Source organism: Diospyros lotus, chromosome 2 (assembly GCF_014633365.1).
Source record: "Diospyros lotus cultivar Yz01 chromosome 2, ASM1463336v1, whole genome shotgun sequence".
NCBI classification, from domain to species: Eukaryota; Viridiplantae; Streptophyta; class Magnoliopsida; order Ericales; family Ebenaceae; genus Diospyros; species Diospyros lotus.
In genome coordinates this window covers 36,124,680-36,148,897 of record NC_068339.1, presented here as the reverse complement: position 1 = coordinate 36,148,897, position 24,218 = coordinate 36,124,680, and the positions used below count along the sequence as shown (strand labels likewise).

Genomic DNA, 24,218 nt, shown 5'->3' with positions numbered 1-24,218 from the left:
CCCATGGCTTCTTCCACACTTTAATTAGAGATCGTGGATACCCTCGTGTCATTCTGAGCATGACCCCCTATAGGATGGGTATTCCATAAGGATCTAGATCTAATGGTAAAGGTATAACTAAAACCTAGGATATGTGTTGTTATCGGCCGGCCTATCGTTGGAGGTAATAATGCAAGATTATCCATAGGGAATGTGAGATAGTGGCCGCCCTATCGATGGAATTATTCTCTAGATCATTTCCTATTCAGGAAGTTTAGTTTGTGGTGGTTATACACTTAACTTAGAGAATTATCAACCTCCCTATCGGAGCTCTGTTAGTTCTTCTAAGAGCCAAATGACATATTATTGATAATAGTTTAAGGGAAATCTATTTTCAAGACATAATATGAGCTTATGTGCAAAATATTTGTTTTATATGTGCCTTGTCTAAACGTCTTATTTTTCCATAAATTGTACAGGAATGTCAGGTGGAGGTTCTTTCAGTCCCCTTGCTATGATCCTCAAGGATTCTAAGCTGGATGGGGGTAATTATGTTGACTGGAAGAGGAAGTTGAACATAGTACTCACAGCTGAAGGGTACAAGTATGTTCTGACTGACCCCTGTCCTGTAATTGGGAGAGACTCCACTGACGAGGAGCGCCAGGCAGAGGCAGAATGGAAGAATGCTGACGAGATGGCACGATGCTACATGTTGGCTTCCATGTCCGATGTGCTTCAATCGAAGCATGAGCATACGCCCACTGCTTATGATATTGATCTGTCGTTGCGCACCATGTTCGCTGATAAGAGCCGGCCCGCGAGGCAGGAAGCTCTTAAGGCGATTATGACTACCAGGATGGCTGAGGAGGCATCAGTTCGAGAGCACATGCTCAAGATGATTGCTTACTTCGAGGAAGCTGAGGTCTTGGGAGCGACGATAGATGCTGAGAGTCAGGTAGACATGGTCTTGGAGACTTTGCCAGATTCATACTCGCAGTTCAAATTGAACTATAACATGAATAAGTTAGAGATGAATCTAGTAGAGCTCATGAAAGAGCTCCAGGCGGCAGAGAAGATCATGAAGCCTACCTCGAAGGCTCTAGCTATTCATTCTACATCTTCTCCTAGAGTTGGCCCTAAAGCCAAGAACTTCAAGAAGAAGAAGGGTCAGAACAAAGCAGGGGGCAAGCCCAGAACGCCCGGAGCTAGTCAGGCCGATGCCAAGCCCAAAGGCAAGTGCTTCAAATGTAGGCAAAAAAGACATAAGGGATTTTGACATAGCTTCATGATCAGAAATGCTTTCATGATTAATGTCCAAATTCGAATCAAAATTTATTCTTCTAACTTCTAGGCTTGAGTGTCAACCTGCCTAAGGATTAAGTGAGATCATAACACGGTTGTAATGGGGCTGAGGGTGATAGAATGGTTACGAAAGAAAAGAGATTAGGGAGTCAAAGAGTGTCTTGTGACCCTTATTTGGGTACTTCCTCCTACTTGATATCTCTAAGTATAAATTTTGTTTTATTTTTTTCAATAAGCAACCGAGGACAAAATTCTTCCAATATTTTACTGGAGAAAGAAGCAACTTTTTTTTTCTATTAATTTGATTTTTTCTTCTTCTCCCCTTTTTTTTTTTCTAACTAAGAATAATAACAATATCAATAATAGTACCCTAGATAATAAGAGGGTTCACAACACACCTAAAAGGTAAGGACATGATTTAAGAGGGGTGACATGTAAAGCAATGGTTACCAAAGAAATTTATTTTCTATATAGTCTCAAAATGGCTTAACAAAAGATGAAGTTTTAGGAAAATAAATTAGGTTTAAGGCTCAATTATCAAGAAAATAATCCCACTTTCATCTCCTATAAGACAAATCTACTCAAGCATAACATTCAAAATAGGAAACTTGACTAGAATTCTTTTATTGTCGTGTTTAGCATTCAAAGCAATGTAGTGTATGAAGCTATTGGAAGAAAACTCAAAGCAAATAAAAGCATATTCAGAGTAAATTTTCATTCACTCATAATCAACGACAATAGGCTCAAGTGCTCACAATAGTCAATAGTCTCCACCTTTATTGAGAATTCATGTAATGCACCAATTAATTAATCACAATCTCTTTTGATTTCATGCCACATAGACAAATGGAACATCCAATGCATGCAAAATCCTTATTCTCAACTCATATAGTTCTATTTTCAAACATGAAATCAAGATAGTTATGTGTAGGTTGTGAATTCAATTTAATATATCCAGCATCGAAAGCTAATGCGTGGGGATAGCAATTTTTTTTTTTTTTAAGCGACATGACCACACAATCAAACAAAACCAAAACAGAATCAAGCATGTTCATAGGTAAACATGAATTAGTTCCTCACAAAATTGTACCCTCTCCCCCAACTTGATTTACATATTACCTTTAAGCACTAATGAAACGAAAGAGGATAAAAATACCTAGCAGTCTTCAATGTAGGACTGATTCCTTATGCTTACTGTGAACTGTTGAAATTGAACTAAAAAGAAACATTAACTACAAAACATATAAGTAATAATAATTGAAAGAACATCAGCCAAAGTGAACAAGAATATTTTTTTTAAATTATTATTGTTTTCTTCCCATGTTTGGATCTGAAAGATCCATTTATTCATTTTCTTCTCATAGTAGGCTTCATTTAATGCTCACTCTTGGGAAAGTTTTTGATGGAAGGATGGAATTGAACTGTTTTGTCATAAATGCCTTCTCATACTCATGAATTTTCCTTTTTACAGTGCACAAATCATTGAGAAATTCAACAATTGAGGGTGTTTGTATTATTTCAGCTAGTGGGAACACCTCATACTGGTCTGCATTTTGTTGATCCTTTTGTGTGGTGGTAGATCTTTAAGGAAAAAGAGGTTTAGGCTTAAATTGGGTTTCTTCCATGACATTTTTGTCTTTTTCCTCTCTTTTTCTCTTTTGTTCTTTTTCTTCCTCCAAGGCTTCATTGACATCTAGCTCACTGTGATCAACCACTCTCTCTTCTTGCACCATAGGGTGTACTGTCCTAGGGGCATCAAGTTTCTCATTTATTTCTCCACTCCTTAAGATAGTCACTCCTATGTCCTGATCCTGACTTTCACTTTTGATGATGGGTTTTATTAATGGGATCTGGAGTGAGTTGGGATGGACAAGCTCTAGCATGCTCAAAGTCTGGGTTAGTTGTGTCAATTAGTTCCTAATGTCCTTTGTAACTCTAATGGTTTGTTCTTGACATTTGGACATTTGTGCAGAAATTTCTATTTGGCCTAGCATGAATAGATTGAAGGTATCTTCTAAAGAACTCCCCTGAGAGGGTTGGTATGCGTTAAATGTAAACCCTTCATTCATTTGAAATGATTGAGGCTGGGAAAGGAAAGGCTCCCATGGTTGGGCTACAAAATCATTCTCCCATGAGAAATTTGGATGAAAGTGTGAATTAGGGTGATATGCATCAAAGTCTGAATAGTAGTTTTTCTCATGGTTCTGGTAATACATTCCCTCATAGTTTTGTGTGTGTGTGTTACTGGACTGGCCATACAATACCTCCTTAAAAGTAGGTATTATAGGTGTAATACCTGAGAAATTCTAAAGGACTCAAGAGTAATTTATCTTGGGGCAAAAAGGGAATTCCAGATAAATTGATGGTTTAAGGGTAATTTCTTACCGTATAAATGACTGAATTGACTGCAAGGAGTGCCCTGGAGTCGAGATTCCAAAAGAAAATAATATGGCAGTGATGAGTATTTCGAGGCATGATTTATGGTATCGAAAGAAATCGAATCAGGAACAATTTTTTGTACAGCTAAAATGCAGCTGCAATTTAGGTTGCAAAATCGAATTATCATAGAGGGCTTCCGAGAAGTTAACGGAACCTTGAGGGGGTTCATATTCGGCATGTAGGACAACCCTTCAGCTATTTCATTTTAGGAAGAAACAAAAAGGTTTATGACCAAAACGAAGATTCGGGGCTAAGTGCAATTTTTTAAAATTGCTAGAGGGAGGTCGAAATGACTTTTTCCATAATTTTCAGGGATGCAATGAAAAATATAGAACTTTTAGGTTGCAATATCACTATTGGGAAGCTCAGGGGCTTCAAGGAAAAGACCAAAAGTGCAAAGTGGAAAGAAGTTGGGGTCAAAATGAAATTTTACAAAATTGCACGAAGAGCAATTCTGCCATGGCCGACCAAGCTTTCTCCACCACCTCCCATCACCGAATTCAGTGGAAAAATATTCGAGAAAAGTAGCCTAGGATGCTCTTGGGTTGAGCCTAGTCCAACAATCGGCCTTGGCATTAATCGAAATGGCCAAATTTCAACCGAAAGTGGCCAGAAAATTGGCCCTTTTAATCAAGGTTTTGAGGGCTATTTCAGACGATTTTGGACTGATATATGGAAATGGGAGACATCAGAGGCCTTGGGTTTCTCGAGATCCGTCGTTTTGGGGTTCGAATTTGGCTATAAATAGAGGATATAGTGGCCGAAGGTTTTGCAAGATTTGAGCTTCAAATCGACCTTGTTTTCGAACAAATTGAAGCACCAAATCATAGGTCTTTTGTTAAACATGAGGTGGGGATCATTTTTCGAAAGTTTGAGGAATTTTGGAGTTCATTTGAGGGGTGATCGGAGATTCACCAGAAAAATCGAATCTCGCCAGAAACGGACTGATATTTGCTCGAATGGAAGTCTTTCGGGTGTTGTTTCAAGCTCAAATTTGGATAGGGTGATCGACTCAAGGTAGACTATCTTCTGGTATAGTTAGTTTGATTTTCTGATGTGCCGGCGCCGGAGAAGATGACTGGAGGTAATTTTTATTATTTTTAAATACTGAAAATAAATAAAAATAGAGTAAAAATAGAAATAAAAGGTATAAAATTCTAGAAAAATATCCAAAAATATAGGAAAAATTAATAGTTTACTTTGTGAATTTGTATTTGGTAAATTTCATGAGAAAATAATTATTTTGAATTTTTGAAAGGACATTTTATTAGAAAAAAAAGGTAGAGATTTTTGAAAATTCTCAGAAAATTTTTGGAGATTTGAAATGTTATTTTATGAATTTTAATGAATAAAAATTCAATAAATTACTTATTTTGGAGAAAATGATTACTATGAAAAATAAAAGAAAAATAGAAAAAATAGACGAAAAATAAGAAAAAGTCTAGAAAAATTAGATTATCAATTTTTCTTGGAAATAATTGGTCAAGAAGTGATTTGGCCAAGGATCTTGATGATTTTTGTTATTTTCGAGATTGGCACACAAATCGATGTGATAATGTATAATTGTTACGGTTTGATGTATTTTTGGCATCATTAGTTTGTATCTGAGGTGAGTAGCTGTTATTTTGAGAAATGATTCTCCATGTATTTAAGTACTTGATGATACGATGGTACAGATTCTTGTGTTATGATTAAAGCAAATTCGGTTATGTACCATATCAGATTTCGATTATTGCTTCGCATTTATGATGATTACCTGTCTTAACTTATTGATTTTTATTTTGATATGTTGGGAAGGTAGAACGGGATTTTCGGGAAATGATTATATTGAGTTTACGAAAAAAAAAATATTCCCGAAATTCCTAAGTTATTTAACGCTCAAAAAAGTGGGGCATTATAGTTGGTACGAGAGCTTAACCCTATTTAGATATTTAGGGAAGAACAACTTGGAGACTTAAGGGTATCAGATACAGTTAGAGCCAATTAGTAGAAACCCCAAGTGGAGGTTTAGGGAAAAGAGACTAATGGTTCGTATAATGAAATCCCTACTTAAATTGGGGATTGTCGGTTAAAGTCTTAAAAGTTATTGGAATTAAGTGTGGCGTAGTGGGGTCTAGGAAAGTTCTGATTAAGGAAAGACTTGGTATTTAAGTGTGTCCGTTTGTGACTCACCTCTCTTTCCTGGGAACTTACCTGATGTACTATTCACGTACATACACTATTCCAGTATACGGCTACTATTCTCGATGAATAGTGTAAGACCGATGGAAGCTAGTGCAAGATTATTCTGATGTGTCAGGGCCTAGCTGATGAGTTAAGAACGAATGATAAGGATTTTCGAGGATTATTTATGATCTCGAAATAAGATGTGTAGATCGGGGATCCAACAGATTGGATCAAACGAGAGACCAAAGATGGCCAGGTGATGGCATGAGTTCCGTCAATTGATGAGGCGACAGTGGTGCAACCGATGAGACTTGCAGAGACGAGATAGGAAACCCTAGCAGCGTGACGGTACTACTAGTTAGGTGTTCACAGTGACAGATCTGGATCTAGGGACTAAGGCAGAAGACTTGTAATGAGGTTGTGGTTAACGCGCCAGAGAAGCTTGTAAGCTGTCTCGCGGTATAGGTCTGGGACCTAGGGTCTGAGTTGCTTAGTGAACTGCCAAGGAGACAATCAGATGCTGAAGATCTAGGACAACCCAATAGGGTCTGTATCTTGTAGGGGGTCTAAAGTCTTAATGGTCTCAGATGCGAGGTACGCCACTAGCTGAGGTTGAAAGAGGTCGGAAGCCTAGGGAATCAACCTAAAATGAGACGGATTGAATATGGACTGAGCGTCATATTTAAAGAATTGTATCAAGGTTCACAGGTTATCTTGGAGTGAGGGAGTGCAAGACTCGAGGGATAGAATACCTCGGTGTCTAGTATGACAATGTTAAGTGAGATCATGAGATGGTCGAGTTTGCAATTGCCTCAAAGAAAGAATTGGGTTGCAAAGGAAAAACTACCCGACGTATGAGATGGACATGATAGATGCATGCTCTTAAGCTGGTTAGGTGCTACTTATGAGGTGAGGAAATCACCGGCCGAGATGAGGGCCTAGAATGAATGTTCTTGCAGAAGAAGTTAGACTTGTGGCAGCGACAACGAATGATAGTTCTTGAAGGACTACGACGAGACTGTGCAATTTTCATCGAGAGCGTACACGTGTGAGGGTCAACGTATGATGTAGAAGTAAGCCTACTATGTGATCGGGGTGATAATGACAGCTTGTGTGCTGGCTGACAGTAAGTGTAATGCCTAGGAAGAACTAATTTAATGGTCGTGTGCTGATAGTCAACTGGATCTGAAGAACAAAATGGGAGAGTCAGTGGATTCTCGGTAAAAGAGATTTCAGGTAGTTGAGCATGGCTAGTCTAAAACCTTGACGATGAGTTGTGAGATGACAGTCTCGACTCAAGGTAGAATTTGAGTGTCGAAAAGGAAAAAATTGATTGATAGGTCGTATCGATCGAAAAAGGAATGATAAGGAGACCGAGTCAACAAAGGTTGTGACTACGGTTTAGTGTGTCAGATGGATTTATGGAATCAGGTAAAGTTGTTGGTGGTTGACCCTGACGAAGAGAACCCGAAAGCATCATGATAAATGGTGGATTGAGAGCCATAATTGCAAGGAAATCGAGTTCACGGAAGAGGATTGGAACCAGATATTTTAATCTGATTTGGGATTTTCGAAGATAAATCGGTTTGAGACTCTTGAGGAATTTCTTGAAAGAACTGATTGAGGATCTAGGGATTCGTGATGAAACTTTAGAATTTTCAAAAGAAATCCAACGAGGATTGGAGTATCGTAGGTGACGTGAGTACCTACTTACTCTAGCTGAAAGTAAAGTTATGGATTATCGTCTTGGAGATTTTGCAAATCTTTGGCGTGAGTGAGAGAATCAAGTGATGGCATATGTGCTAGAATGACAGGTCGTAGTAGGGGAAGCTGCAGACCTAAATCGATTAAGAAATCCGAGATTTTCAATTTTGGAGAATGGAACTCTCATATGGCTAGACGGTTAGTCTAGGTAGCCCTGGTAGGGAAATTGAGAGATGTATAGCTGGACAATCATTAAAATGATGTCAGCAAGTTATGAAGATAAGGAGCCTATTGATATGAGGTATAAGCACTTACGGTCAGTTAGAAAAATGGAAAATACCAAGATATATTCTCGGAAGATTTAACAGGATTACTTCTTAATGATGAATTTGCTAATGATAGCTTGGATGCTTAGCTATGTGTAACTTGATTGAGGACATGAATTATCAGGTGATAATTAAGAGTTGATATTTTTACCTCGATTTGATAAAATATTAAACAGCTGCAAGTGGTTGAAATATTTTATGATCAATATGCAATCGAGGGTAAAATAAGGGAATGAGACGTTAAAAGTACCAAAACATAATATTCATTCCATATGTTCAAAACAGTTATAGGAGATCAAGCCATACAATTATTCAAAAGAAAAAGGCAAACCATAGAACTGATAATGATGCCAATGTCCAATGACGATGATGATTGCCAAACACGACGAATCCCAACTCATCGATGTCATCTGGGAGTGGCATCTGGTTACTACTAGTGTCATCAGGGTGAGGTAGAGAAGCAGCCTTAGGGAAACTAGGGAGTTAGACATTTTCTGGGATAATGGGAAGTTCGGAACTCCAGTTTGGGTTTGGATCAGGTTGAGGATATGAAGAATAGTGTGCGAATAGTGAATCCTGCAATAGAGCTCGATAAGCTTGCAGATCACTAATCTGCTGTTGAAGGAAAAAAATGTGAGATACACAACCATAGACGGGATTTTGAAACCAGGCTTGAGCTTCAATGAAGAGTGTATCGGCAGTTGTAAATCGGTCACCTAACGAAAGTTGGGCTAGGAGGTCGAAGACATTTCTAGCACCAAAAACATAATGGATGGTAGCAAAATGAAAAGCACTTAGCGCATGACTAAAATAAGGAGCAAAGATGCACTGTGGAATGCATTCTCTATTTAAGACTATGCAAGCCCTACAACGAGATCGGACTCTTAGCATGATAGATTTGGATCTGGCTAAATCTAAGCAAATCAAATATGTGTCAGATCTAATGGGTCGAATCAGGGAGGGATCAAACCTAAAGCGGTTCGGGCCGATTGGGTCGAATCGACTCGGATCTGGCAGCAGCGGCAGGGTTAACTACAATCGTTGTGGCGGCTAGGGGAAGCCAGGCAGTGGTCGGTAGGCTACGTGATGGAGTAGGTAATGGCTGCGGCATAGCCGGATCTGGCCGACGCAAGAGCCGATTAGGCCGGTGATGATGGTGATCGACGAATGGGGCGCGAGGAAGCCACGCCGTGGCTCGCGGTCGATGGCGAAGCAGACGCTGGAGGCAGGTTGCAGAGGGGGCAGCGACAACCATCGGAGATGGTGCCAGCGCTGAAAGACAATGGCGGCGAGTGGCTATTCGCGAGCAGGGTATGTGCGTTGCAGATGAAGGAAGAAGAAGAAGAAGAAGAAGAAGAAGAAGAAGAAGAAGAAGAAGAAGAAGGATAAGAAATAAGAAGAAGGAAGAAGAAATAAGGAAGAAAAAAGAAAGGAAAAAAGAAAAAGAAAAAAAGAAATGAAATGAAAAGAAAAAAGAATTCATGAAAAAATATGTTTTATTATTTCGGAGATTTTGGCAAGAAGAAAAAAATTTTCGGACATGTGAAAGTTGAGTTCGGGGCTTTTCAGGTATTTATAGTCTCGACCCTATATTTCGAAACATGGAGCGACGTAGGGTTCAAGATGAAATTTTTTTTAATCAGGATGCTAAGATGTTTTGGCAAGCTGTTGGGACACTTCGAAATAGTTATGTCCATAATAGGACTCGTGAGAAAAGTCTAATGAGAATGATCTGCCAGATTCAGTGAGAGTTTGTGATAACTCAAAGGATCGGGTTGCGTGATAGTGCAACATGAACGAATGATTACGTGTGGATTATACCAAGGCACGAAGAGAACTACCCGATGTATGACTTAGAGATGGCAGCCAGGGTATGTGCTCTTGAGGTTATAAAGACACTACCGAAATAATGGGACATTTGATGTGCTCACAAACCACAAGGAACCTGAGGTATGGGTTCTTGCAGAAGGAGCTAAATGAGAGGTAGAGACGGTGGATGGAGTTCCTAGAGGACTACGACTTCACTACTTCATATCACCCGGGGCATGGCAAAGAGGTGCCTGACGCATGACCTAGGTGGATAGCTATGAGTGCCAGATGTCGGAGGCTTGTTGGCCTGCTGACTATGAGTATAGTACCGAAAGGATCGTCTGTTTTTAACGCTAGTCTGGTTGTTTAGCTGGATTTGGCGAACGAGATACGGAAGGCATGTGTGGTTGACAAGTGTACTAGTCTATGATTGATGATCGTGGCCAACCCAAGGGTTCTGACTTTTGAAATGCAAAATAGCATTCTCAAAAGTTTTGGGGTAAAATGTGCGTGCCTAAAATATTGGAAGACGTGTGGTTGTCTGTAAAAGAGCCACAAAAGGAAATTCTACAAATGACATGATATACTTGCAGGCTTTGTAAGGAATACAAAGTAGAGGTTTGTTAAGAATGGAATCAGTCATGTGATCGAGGTGTTTAGGTAATAAGCTGAGCTTTGTCTTAATTACTTGATCGGTCAAATGCAAATTTTGAGGACGAAATTTCTTTAAGGAGGGATGAATGTAATACCCAATAAATTCTAAAGGACTCAAGAGTAATTTATCTTGGGGCAAAAAGGGAATTTTCAGATAAATTGATGGTATAAGGGTAATTTCTTACCGTTTAAATGACTGAATTGACTGCAGGGAGTGCCCTGGAGTCAAGATGCTAAAGGAAAATGATATGGCAGTGATGAGTATTTCGAGGCATGATTTATGGCATCGAAAGAAATCGAATCAGGAATAATTTTTGGTATAGCTAAAATACAGCTGTAATTTAGACTGCAAAATCGAATTATTGTAGGGAGCTTCCGAGAAGTCAATGGAACCTTGAGAGAGTTCATATTCGGTATGTAGGACAACCCTTCAGCGGTTTCAAGAAGAAACAAAAAGGTTTATGGCCAAAACGAAGATTCGGGGCTAAGTATAATTTTTTAAAATTGCCAGAGGGAGGTCTAAATGACGTTTTTCCATAATTTTCAGGGATGCAATGAAAAATATAGAACTTGTAGGTTGCAATAGCACTATTGGGAAGCTCATGGGCTTCAATGAAAGGACCAAAAATGCAAAGTGGAAAGAAATTGGGGTCAAAATGCAATTTTGCAAAATTACACAAAGAGCAATTCTGCCATGGCCGACCAAGCTTTCTCCACCACCTCCCATCACCAAATTCGGTGGCAAAATACTCGAGAAAAGTAGGCTATGATGCTCTTGGGTTGAGCCTAGGCTAACAATCGGCCTTGGCATTAACCGAAATGGCCAAATTTCAGCAGAAAGTGGCCAAAACATTGGCCACTTTAATCAAGCTTTTGAGGGTTATTTCGGTGGATTTTGGATGGATATATGGCCAGGGGAGACATCAGAGGCCTTAGGTTGCTTGAGATCTGTTGTTTTGGGATTCGAATTTGGCTATAAATAGAGGATATAGTGGCCGAAGGTTTGCAAGATTTGAGCTTCAAATCGACATTGTTTTTGAACAAATTGAGACACCAAACCATAAGACTTTTGTTGCCCATGAGGTGAGGATCATTTCTGGAAAGTTTGAGGAATTTTGGAGTTCATTTGAGGGGTAATCGGAGATTTGCCAGAAAAATTGAATCTCACTGGAAACGGACTGATATTTGTTCGGAGTGAGGTCTTTCGGGTGTTGTTTCAAGCTCAAATTTGGGTAGGGTGATCGAATCAAGGTGGGATATCTTCTGGTATAGTCATTTTGATTTTCCAATGTGCCGACACCGAAGAAGATGACTAGAGGTAATTTTTATTATTTTTAAATACTAAAAATAAAGAAAAATAGAGTAAAAAGAGAAATAAGAGGTATAAAATTTCATAAAAATATCAAAAAATACAGGAAAAATAAATAGTTTACTTTTGTGAATTTGTATTTGGTAAATGTCATGAGAAAATATTTATTTTGAATTTTTGAAAGGAAATTTAATTAGAAAAAAAAATGTAGAGATTTTTGCAAAGGAATTTTTGAATTTGTATTTAGTTTATGAATTTTAATGAAGAAAAATTAAATAAATTACTTGATTAGATATTTATTTTGAATTTTGGAGATATTGATGGCTATGAAAAATAGAAGAAAAATAGAGAAAAAATAAGAAAAAGTCTAGAAAAATTATATTAGCGATTTTCCTTGGAAATAATTTGTCAAGAATTAATTTGGACAAGGATCTTGATGATTTTCATTATTTTCGAGGTTGGCACACAAATTGAGGTGATGTGCGCTTTTCGAGAAAATTCGAATTTGCATCTAAATATGAGTGGTTTTATCCCAAGAATTTATATTTATGATATGATTGCTTATATATGCATGATATTTATGAATGTTATGATCATTTTGTCATATTGCATTGAAGGTTATGATGTTGCATGACACGATATTATTGGTATATTGATATTTGTGCATGAGAATGAGATGTCGCCCCGATGGTGTAACCATAATTCCTCATGGGCAATTGATGGAATAACGTTAGGATTATCTTGTCGAATGTGTCAAGATTCTGTCTAGGATTTTGTGTCAGACTTGTGAGCCAAGGAAGTTATACTAGGGCATATGATTGTTCAGGTTATTGTATCATGCATCATGTATCATATTTCTAAACCCTCACTAGAAGATTCATCTTCTAATTGGGTTATGCACTTAGAACATTCAAACGTTTCAGTTAAGATTTGCAGCTATGGTAAGGAGATGATTGATGACATGGCCGATGGGTTCAGCGAGTTGTTTGGGTACATGCGCTTTCGTGGGGATTCAGGACATGTTCTTAGTCATGGCTAGAAGATTGTATTATATTGATGATCATGTATAATCATTACGGTTTGATGTATTTTTTAGGCATCATTAGTTTATATCTGAGGTGCTTAGCTGTTATTTCGAGAAATGAGTCTCCATGTATTTAAATACTTGATGATACGATGATACAGATTCTTGTATTATGATTAAAGCAAATTCGGTTATGTACCATATCAGATTTCGATTATTGCTTGCGCATTTATGATGATTACCTGTCCTAACTTATTGATTCTTATTTTGTTATGTTGGGAAGGTAGAACGGAATTGTCGAGAAATAATTATATTGAGTTTACAAAAAAAAAATATTCCCAAAATTCCTAAATTATTTAACGCTCGAAAAAGCAGGGCGTTAAAATAGGGTAGTCATCTGTCAAATGAGCTGAAGTCTCACACACAGCACACCAAACCTCAATTTCATGGTAAGTGGATAACAAATGCGTAGTGTCTGGTTGCAAATCAAAAGTGGTTTGCCTAGAAGGGTACAAATAATCCCTAAGAGGTCTAGACAAATCAGGTTCCAAATGATCATTTTCATCATGATAAGTATCTTGTAGGTAAAGAATCAAAATGATATGCAAATATTGTTTTAGAACTCTACCTGATCTTAGTCTCATATACAATGTAATTTTTTTTCTTGTTTTCTCTTTTTTTTTTATTTCTTATATATATATATATATATATATATAAAAGCAACAACGAAATTACCAAACTGTTCTGAAAATAATTGTTTCCAAACCTTAATCTCCCAAGCAACGGCACTAAAAACCAATTGCTCTTATCCCCACCTTATAATTTATATTATTTAATCTCTTTTTTTTCAAAAACTGACTATTATTTAATCTGACTAGCACCCGAGAAAAGTGAATTGGGAATTTAATGTGCTTTAATTGAAGTTAGTTCTATTTCTTTGGTTTATACACTGATAGCCAATTGAATTTGCAGTATGAATCATGAATGTATTAATTTCTTATTTGAAAATGTAGATGTATGGGATTAGAATAAGTGATTTGCACGTATCGGGTGTTCAATAATTATAAATTGGTTTATCGGTCATAAAATCAAAGGCAATGGTAATTAGTTGATTAACGCACTGCATGATCCCTTAATAAAAATGGAGACTATTATCTAAGTGAATATTTGAGCCTAATAACCTTTAATTTTGAATGAAATAACACTTACTCTAAATGTGCTTTATTGTTTATCTCATATTTTCAATGGCTTGAAAACCTCAATTTGCTTTGAATGTCTAGAATGATAGCGGATGAATTTGGTCGGTTTCAAACTCTGAATTAGTTGACTGAATAATATCGTTTTGTAGAAATATAAACCTTTTTCTTTCAACAAACTCTGAATTAGTTGACTGAATAATATCATTAATAGGCCTATTAACCTTTTTCTTTCTTTACATTAACCTCCATTGCTAGCCCATTTGAGTCATTTGTAATACAATTTCTATCGTTACCCTCGTTTAAGCCATAACCATATGAATTTTGTCCAACCTGGCGTGTCTTTGGGAATTAGTCCATCTAAGTATTTTCATATTTAAAGAAAAAAAGATAAAAAATGAAAGAAAAAGAAGAAAAAAAGAAAAAAGAAAGAAAAGAAAACAAAAAGAGAGAGTGAGTGAGAGAGAGTGAGAGAAGTTCTCTTAGCGATTCAGCACAAGTATTTCAAAATAAATGCTTGAAAAAAAATGTTCAGTTTCGATATTAGTGTAAAAAAAAAAAAAAAAATTCTCGACATACCCTTTGAACTCCTTACCTTTTTTTTTTTTTTGGCAACTTGTATTAACCTAATAACTCCATTACAACCTCGTTTGGTCCATCTTGATTCTATAAATCATGTGATCTCAGAATTTGAGTTTCGAGTAGGGAATTTTGTTTAAATTCAATAGTTATTCATCTAGGGCATTATTCTAATCATGAAGGTATGTCAATCTCCTGTTCTTTCATGAAAATCCGTTCTTTGTACTTGGGATGACACCGAGGTTGAACTTGTTTTGCATTTACTCTTATAATGGTACACCTCTTGTGTGTACTGTTGAGCCAACTTGCTCATATTAATTAAGTTTTGATGATTAACAAAAATATTTTTATGATATAAATGTATTTTTTTCTCATATAAAAAAATAAATTTATTTTGAATTAAAAGTGGCTATAAAGAGTAAATTTATTTTGAATTAAAGGTGAATTATCTTTAAACATGTTTCATTCTTTTAATCATTTATGTTTCAAAAGTTTATGTTTGAATTTTTATTCATTGATAAATGTTTTTATTACTTATGCAAAAAGTATATTTATTTTGAATTAAAAGAGAATTGCTTTTAGACATGTTTTCTCTTTCTCATACAAAAAGTAAATTTATTTTGAATTAAAGAGAATTGGTTTTAAACATGTTTTCTCTTACTCATGCAAAAAGTAAATTTATTTTAAATTAAAGGAGATTGCTTTTAGACATGTTTTCTTGTTTTAATTATTTATGTCTCAAAAACTTATGCAAAAAATAAATTTATTTTGAATTATAGATGAGACATGTTTTCTTATTGTTTGATAAAGTTTAAACTTTTTTTGAATTTCAAATTTCATATTAATCATTTCTTTAGTAACTAAAATGCTTATAAATACCCCCCAAACTCATGTTTTGAGTATCCATTTGCACATATTGGACATCCAAATCTTTCAAAAGCTCTCAAGCTAATTTTCAAGCATTTCAAGGCTCTCAAAAATTTATTGTTCATCTACCGAAGAGCCACAAGGCAAGAGGAAAATAGTTCTTTAAGTCTTTTACGATAAATCCGAACTTCTCCATTTGAGGTTATAAATTTATTTATTTATTTAAATATTATTGCCTTGTATAATTTGTTCTTAATTGTTTATTTGTGTCAAAACTTGGACAAATTATTTGTAAACATTTAAATTATTATTGAGAATTATATAGGTTTCCTAGATCTGTTAAAATCTAGGTAAATCTAGTTTTTAAGGTAAGCTAAAGAGAAAACCTTGGTGTAGTGGTTGCTTAGAACCCATTGTAATCTAGGTGTGTATCTAGTTTTCAATGTGAGCTAGTGTGAAAACCTTGGTGATTTTGATTTAATGGAACCCTAAGGGTGGTTAGACCTTGGGAGAGTGGAGTAGGTGTATGTGAAGACATTGAACTACTATAAATTGTCTTGTGGCCCATTGTATTTATTTTTGTTATATCTTGTGGCTTACATTTATTATTAATCTCAAATATAATTTATTATATTTATCGAATGTATATTTTTCAATAAAATCATTAATGAAAAATATTTATTAAAATTGAGAAAAATTTTAATTACTCAATTCACCCATCTCTTGAGTGGTCATACCATAAGGGACCAACATGTACATTTGAGGGATCGCTTTTATTGGAGAGAATATCCATGGTAAGGTTTGAAGTCGAGATTTCGAGGGAGTAAAGTGGTGTACTAATTATACTAATTGTCATTCCTAAGATTGTATGATATTTGATCGAAATCTAATTTAAAATATTCGACTATATGTTAGATAACTTTTATGTTGTATGCATTTTGTTTTCGAATTTAAAATTTTTATATTTATGCTATTATTGTGAATAAATACTGGCTGGCGTAAAGTCTAATTGCTATGGGACTAACAATGTTTAAGTTGGGGGTATGATTAGCGGTTAATTTTATAAAAATTTTGTTATAATTTTACCTTTATTTTGATCTCAAAAATTAGTTTAAATTGAATATTAATATAATTTTATGAATACGTGCAAGTTTAAAAAAATAATATAAATATATAAAATAAAAAAATTTATAATAAAGAAATAAATATAATATATAATATACATATATAAATATAATACATATTATTCTATACATATATTCATACTACCATGCTATATAAATAAATAATATAATATAATATAATACATATACATATATAATATATATATATCCATGCGTGCCACCATATAAACATATATATATAATATAATATATAAACATATATATATAATATATAAGTATATAATATACCACACACACATATATATATATATATATAATATAATGCCCAATTGGAATGTATGCGTGAAACCGCATTTGGAGGTTCAACTTAAGGACATCCAATTGAAAGCCCACATGTGCAAGCCCAAATCAAATCATGAAGCCCAGAAGTTCAAATTGAAGGTCCAGCTCGTGGAAGCAATAGGCGCATAGCTGCTGAAACGCGGTCCCTCCTGTAATTTTATTCAATTTCAAGGGCAGCGCTGGAGAGGTGTGAGATATATATATATATATACACGCAGTGCACTGAAAAGCCCTAAGCTCCCATCCGCCGATTTCAACGAGAATAAGGGTGAGGTTTCGCACAGCAACGCAGAGAGGAGCAGCACGACGGAACGGAAGCTTGACTATGGTGTAATTTCAGATTTAAGTCTTTGCATTATTCATCTTTATTTTTTTACTTTTCTGTAATTATCAAGTCATTCACGCACAGTGCTAGTTATCTTTATTTCTGTTATTTTGATTGCTATTCTGTTCATCTAATTCGAGCAACTTGATTACTTACGTTTGAATTTTCTGTTAATGAATATCTACTGTTATTTTATTTTCTGTTATGTTTTGTTATTAAATTCAGTTGATGCTTACCATTTTAATTTACTGCAATTAATTTCTGTTCTATAAATATTGTCTTTTAATTTCTGTAATTTAGTTTTTGGTCATTTCAATTTCAGCATTTTAATTTCTGGTTATTTAATTTCTGTTAGTTAATTTGATGAAGATGTGTGGCTAAATTTATCTTGAACCAAGACAAGGACTTTGCCGAGTGCCACTATTTGCCTAAGAGAGCCGAACTCCTAATGAATTAAAAGTAGATTGATTTTAATTGAGTAGTGTGTAAATTGAATCTATGTGTTTAGATTGAAGCATAATCTTGAATTAGAGTCTCCATGCCGATGGAAGTTACTTAAATTGGAAATATTTTCATTCCCAAACTATTTGATGAATCATTGATCTCTGTTTATTAATTGCAATCCAACTTTTGGTAATTACTTAATCTAGACTCTTTCATGTCATGTATGGAGAGTGCTTAACCTATAATTATCATTATTTTGAGTTGTAATTATTGGTAGAATCTCAAGGTATGTTAATTGTATTTTGATTTATGATAGTTACTTAATCTAGACATTCTCATGCCATGTATGGAAAGTGCTTAACTTAAAACTATTATCATTTTGGAATATAGTTAACTGCATAACCTCAATTTTAATCCGTCGATGTTAAGTATTTTGGTATCTCTTTGGTAACTCAGTGGGCTAGGACATAAATTATTTTGTCCGAAGACGTTTTATTTTCATTGTTAATTCATTATCTCAATTTTTCCTATATCACACCACACTACTTTACAATTTACTTTCATGCACTGTCTTTATTTTTCTTTTAATAATTGACTTTCTTGGGGATTCAACCTGGACTTACCAATTTTAAATTTTGTACTACATAAACCTCGTATGCTGGCGAGTGTGACTCCCTTATGTGTGTGTGTCTTTAAAGTAGTTAATTTTACACGAGGGTAGGAGTTGAACAGAATTTTGGCGCCGTTGCCGGGGAAGTCAATAAGAAAATAAACTAGTGTGAAAAAATAAAAAAATTGTTGTGTCGTTAATATATGAGACTAAGGTTAGGTAGGATTTTTGAGCATCCACTTGATTTCATCTATCATTGAATACTTATCTGCCTTTGAATTTTCAGTGTCATATTGATTAATGTCTCATTATTTTGATTATATGTCTGTATAGGAAAATGTTTATGATTATAATAATCCCAAAGTGCAAAAAAAGTTTAGACCACTTAAGGATTACCTAAATTTTCCTAGGCAACCAACTCCATCTTACACCACACCTCCAGTTATTTACCATGATTTTAATTTCGACCCTTGTACTAATCAATCATCATCTGTAGATTCTTTTAGAAATCATGACTATTCCCATCTAAATTTTAGTGAGGATGGCGACTTTAGTGCTAGGTTGGATTATTTAACCCGGAAGGTGGAGTGGTTAGAAAACTTTCAAAATTCGAGTGAGGTTAGATGCTCGGTGTGCAAGTTTTCAAATCATCAAACAGATGATTATCTTACCATACATGTTCTTAAGAAATTATTGAATGGGTAACCATTTGATTTTCAGTCACACCAAAGTGAGGAGAGGTTTTTTTTTAACCATAGTCAGGGGGATGATCCTTATCTGTCGGGTTACAACCCTAATCTTTACATTGATTACCCTAGTTCCTATGGCCATTTGAATTATCCATGGAGCCATGACTTTGCGTTCCAATCTCAAGAGCTTTTTCCTCCACCACCTTATCAATTTGAATTAGAGTAAGGGTTTACATCCGATTTTTATAGTCTTTGTATAGGAAATCTTTAGAGGATACTCTTCAAGAGTTTATACAAGGTCAAAAAGTTTTAAAAGAACAAACTACTAGGGCCATAGGTGACATTTTAGAACAATTGATCGAGTTTACACAGACCTTGAGCATGAGTGAGCCTAGTGAGTTTCCAACCCAACCTAATCAAAATTCTGTCGATCAATGTCTTGGGAAGGAATTTTTGTCTAGTGATACCATAGGTCATGACCCGGTCCAGCCTACACCCGACCCTAGGAATGATGAACCATTTGAGACACTTAAATGATGTGAAGATCTAAGAAGCTTGGGAGGAAGAAAATGATAGAAACCAAGAGGATAAATGTAAAAATATCATAGGTTTATCCAAATTTGAGCCTAAATTTTTATCTTTTAGGCTGGTCATATTCTAGGGGATCAAATTAAACCAGACATGTGTGACGTGTTTGTGCGAATTAATGTGCCATATTATGATTTAATAAAACCAACACCTCTTTTAATGACAGGTTTCTAAAGGATGTATGTGCTTTCATAAGAAAAATCAAATTGCGTTGTTTTGAAAATAATTGTATAAATGGTTTAAAGCGTGCGGTAACTGTTGTGATTCGAAGTGCAACCACTTATTTGATCCTTAATTGGAAGAAATGAACAAAATGATATAATGAAAAAAATAAGAATAAAAGGTTATTGTTTTTGCATTTATGTAGTTTGTTTTAATTTTGAATGTGTGTTGTGCTAACAATAAGAGTTTTTGTAACCTTGGCTTCTCTTGTGGAATCATTTCTCGCCCTAACACTCATCAGGTATTCTTATCCCTATCCTTTTGATTAAAGTGCAACTCAAGTTGGGGAAAAAAAATCATTTATAGATAGAATGACTTGAACATTGTAGTATCGTGTTTTGTTTTTGTGCTTGATATCGTTTATGTTGAGTGTGTCTAATTTTGTTGTTTGCTGGTTGCATGTTATAATAATAATAATAATAATAATAATAATAATAATAATAATAATAATAATAATAATAATAATAATAATAATAATAATTATTATTATTATTATTAAAAAAAACCTTTTGCATTTAAACTTATTGATCCTGCATGTATTTTGATTGGGAATTTAATGTGCTTTAATTGAGGTTAGTTCTATTGCTTTGGATTTATACACTGATAGCCAGTTGAATTTGCAGTATAAATCATGAATGCATAATTTCTTATTTGAAAATGTAGATGTATGGGATTAGAATAAGTGATTTGCATGCATCGGGTGTTCAATGATTAGAAATTGATTTATTGGTCATAAAGTCAAAGGCAATGGTAATTAGTTGATTAGAGCATTGCATGATCTCTTAATAAAAGTGAGACTATTACCCAAGTGAGTGTTTGAGCCTAATAACCGTTAATTCTGAGTGAAATAACACTTACTCTAAATGTGCTTTATTGTTTATCTCATCTTTTCAATAGCTTGAAAACATCAACTTGCTTTGAATGTCTAGAATGATAACGGATGAATTTGGCTGGTTTCAAACTCTGAATTAGTTGACTGAATAATATCATTTTGTAGAAACATAATAGGGGGATTAATTTCTTGCAATTTGGACCTATTAACCTTTTTATTTCTTTACATTAACCTCCATTGCTAACCCATTTGAGCCATTTATAGTACAATTTCTTTCATTATCCTCGTTTAATCCATAACTATATGAATTTTTTCCAACTTGGTGTGTCTTTGGGAATTAGTCCATCTAGGTATTTTTATATTTAAGGAAAAAAATAAAAAGATAAAAAAAAAGAAAGAAAAAGAAAAAAAAAAAAAAAAGAAAGAAAAGAAAAGAAAAGAAAAGAGATAGAGAGAGAGAAGTTCTCTCAGCTGTTTAGTACAAGTGTTTCAAAATAAATGCTGAAAAAAAATGTTCATCTTCGATATTAGTGTAAAAAAAAAAAAAAAAAATTCCTGACACACCCTTTGAACTCCTTACCCTTTTTTTTGGCAACCCGTATTAACCTCGTAGCCCCATTACAACCCGATTTGGTCCCTCTTGATTCTATAAATCATGTGATCTCAGAATTCGAGTTCGCAGTAGGGAATTTTGTTTAAATTCAAAAGTTATTCATCTAGTGCATTATTCTGATCATGAAGCTATGTCAATATCCTGTTCTTTCATGAAAATTCGTTCTTTGTACTTGGGATGACATTGAGCTTGAACTTGTTTTGCATTTACTCTTATAACGGTGCATCCCTTGTGTGTACATTTGAGGGATCATTTTTATTGGAGAGAATATTTATGGTAAGGTTTGAAGTCGAGACTTCGAGGGAGTAAGGTGGTGTACTAATTATACTGATTGTCGTTCCTAAGATTATATGACCTTTGATCGAAATCTGATTTAGAATATTCGACTGTATGTTAGATAACTTTTTTTATTGTATGCATTTTAGTTTCGAATTTGAAATTTTTATATTCATGCGATTATTGTGAATAAATACTGGCTGGTGTAAAGTCTAATTGTTATGGGACTAGCAATGTTTAAGTTGGGGGGTGTGATTAGCTGTCAATTTTGTAAAGAACACAAATATGCTTTGATTAAGCAAAAATTAGATAGTTTCAAGTATAACCAAATGAGCTATTTATAACTCACAAGATGCAATGGAGACCACAATTATAATTATCATAATAAAACACTCATAAAACATATCTAATTTAATAATACAAAGATAAACAAAATATCTAACTAGTAGAGCACTCACAAAACACTCTTAATTTAATAATACAAAGAAAATGAAAAGAGGAAAAAACTTTCACAAGTTGGGCCTTTAGTTTTGGGCTTGGGCCTTCCTTGTGTTGGACTTGAGCCTTCAAATGAGCTTCATGCATTCCCTCTCTTCTATTTTTATGCTGCTGGGCCCTTAATGTGGCTTCAAATTGGTTTGAACTTTAATTCCATCTGGCTTGCACATGTTGGCTTGATTAGATATTGAATTGGACTTCATGCATGGTTGGCTTACAAGGATAAATTTAAATTAATCGGACTCCTTTGGCGCTTGCTTCTGATTGTCTTAGACCATTCTATCTGAGGCTCGTAAGGATCGTACTATAGAACATAAACGTGTAATTTCTCTAGCAGCTCCTCAATGGTGGATGCAGAAATGAGAATCTTTCTTGCTAAAAGAGAAATGAACTTTTGGTCCACAATTTGATCAAGAAAAGAAAGCAACCTATTGACAAAATGGTTAACATTTAAAAGTCCATAGAGACTCATCTTGGCACATGAGATTATACAAAAGATTTCTTTAAGTGTACCAAAACCTCCTGGTAAAGCAATGAAGGCGTCTGACTGATAAATCTTATAAGCCATGCGCTTAAACATAGTAGTCGATCTTATAAGTTGACTGCGTTTAATCTCGAAAATGTGTGGATCAACCAAAGGGATTGACATTACACCTACCACATATGATTTTCCAAGATGTGCAGCTTGTGAAATACATCCATTCAATCCACGATTCCCCCCTCCATATACCAAATTATTTTTTTTCTCTCCCAATTTTATGCTAAGTTCGCTTGCTACAATCGTGTAACAACTATCGCTCCCAAGTTGAGAGCCACATAGTACACATATGGTATTGATTCGACGAATTATGTGGCCTTCCATTTATGTTAGTTCTTTATGTATGCCCTGAAAGTAGAACTGGTTAAAGAGGTTTGGCGATCAAAAGTAGCTACACAAGAATTCAACAAGAAATAAACACAAACAAAAATCATGCATTTATATAAGTAGTTGTGATTGTGACTCATATCTTTCTCTGGTTTTACGTCAAGAAACGGCTTAAACACCTTCTATGAAGTGGGGATAGGCTTTTCATCCAATTTTCTTATAGATTGGCAAACATGGTCATTTATAGTCAAATTCCCAAGACTATAGCATTGGTGGTCATTTTTTAACAGAGTCTATAAAGCAAGAAGTTCTCGTTGCACTATTCCACTCGGATGCGTCTCAAGAGTCAATCGGATATCATCCAAAGACTCCTTACTCAGTCCATCTTTTATGAAACTAATTTTATCTTCTCGATTTATGGACATGAACCCCACAAATTTGCATCATGTGTTACAAGTCCATCGAGCACATTTGTGACAACCATTTAATCTTTTCGCTCTTCGTTTTTTCAAAAAATTACTCTTTCCTAAGTCTGGAAAGTGCTTAAAACTAGGTAAAGTTTCGTCAGCTAATCGAACTTTCGTTTTAATCAACCAAGAATATCTTCAGGGATGTTTTTACACATCAACAAGCTAAGTCTCTCATACTTATTAGCATAAACTTTTTTCAAATCATTTTGTAGGAGAGATTGATAGTACTTGCGAATTTTCGAGAGCTGAAGATCCATTTTTTTTTAAAACACAACCATAGTAAGAGGAAAGTAAAACAAAACTATGAACCTTACAAAAGGGACGAGGGTACATGATTGGGGAACAACACAAATGAGAGAAGACTGAGCCTACATAAGTGTGACTTGCCTCATACAGATAAATGGTCTCTTATAGGGCAGTGGAAGTCACTATTCTAACAACCACACTTAGCTCGAGGCATACCATAAGTGCAAGGTTACGTCCGGCGTCTCCTTTTTTCAATGTTTGACGTTTCTTTTTTCAACGCTTGACGTTTCTTTTTCTTTACAGGGGCAGTGTGTCATTTTCTTTATAAGGCAATGTAATTGCACTTCTCGAGAAAAGTGATTGCCATTAGCTTTAAGTCTGTCTCCCTCTTATATATATATTTTTTGTATATATATATTTATTTTTTTAATAAATAAAATTTTATTTTATTATATATTTTTTATTTTTTTTAGAGTTTTTTTTAAGGTGCCCAATAAAATCACATATACCACACAAAACAATATTAGCAAATCAAACAAAATTATTTACACAATAGATCAATTTTAAACACCAATAAATTAATTCCTAAGTATACCTTAGCCCCCAACTTGAATTATGCATTGTCCTCAATCTATAATAATAAAAAAGATAAAGGATAGGCATACCTGGCGGTCATCATGAATCTGTATAAAAAAAAAAGAAGAAGTTCCCTTAGCTATT

General features: G+C 34.8%; 1 protein-coding gene across 1 annotated transcript; it reads left to right on the top strand.

Annotated features, from left to right (window-relative positions):
- The first annotated feature begins 460 nt into the window (after positions 1–460).
- Positions 461–12,727, top strand: LOC127794791 (uncharacterized). The gene is made up of 2 exons (XM_052326043.1): positions 461–1,211; positions 12,612–12,727. The coding sequence occupies exons 1-2, from the start codon at positions 461–463 to the stop codon at positions 12,725–12,727; spliced, it is 867 nt and encodes a 288-aa protein (XP_052182003.1).
- The last annotated feature ends 11,491 nt before the right edge of the window (positions 12,728–24,218 follow it).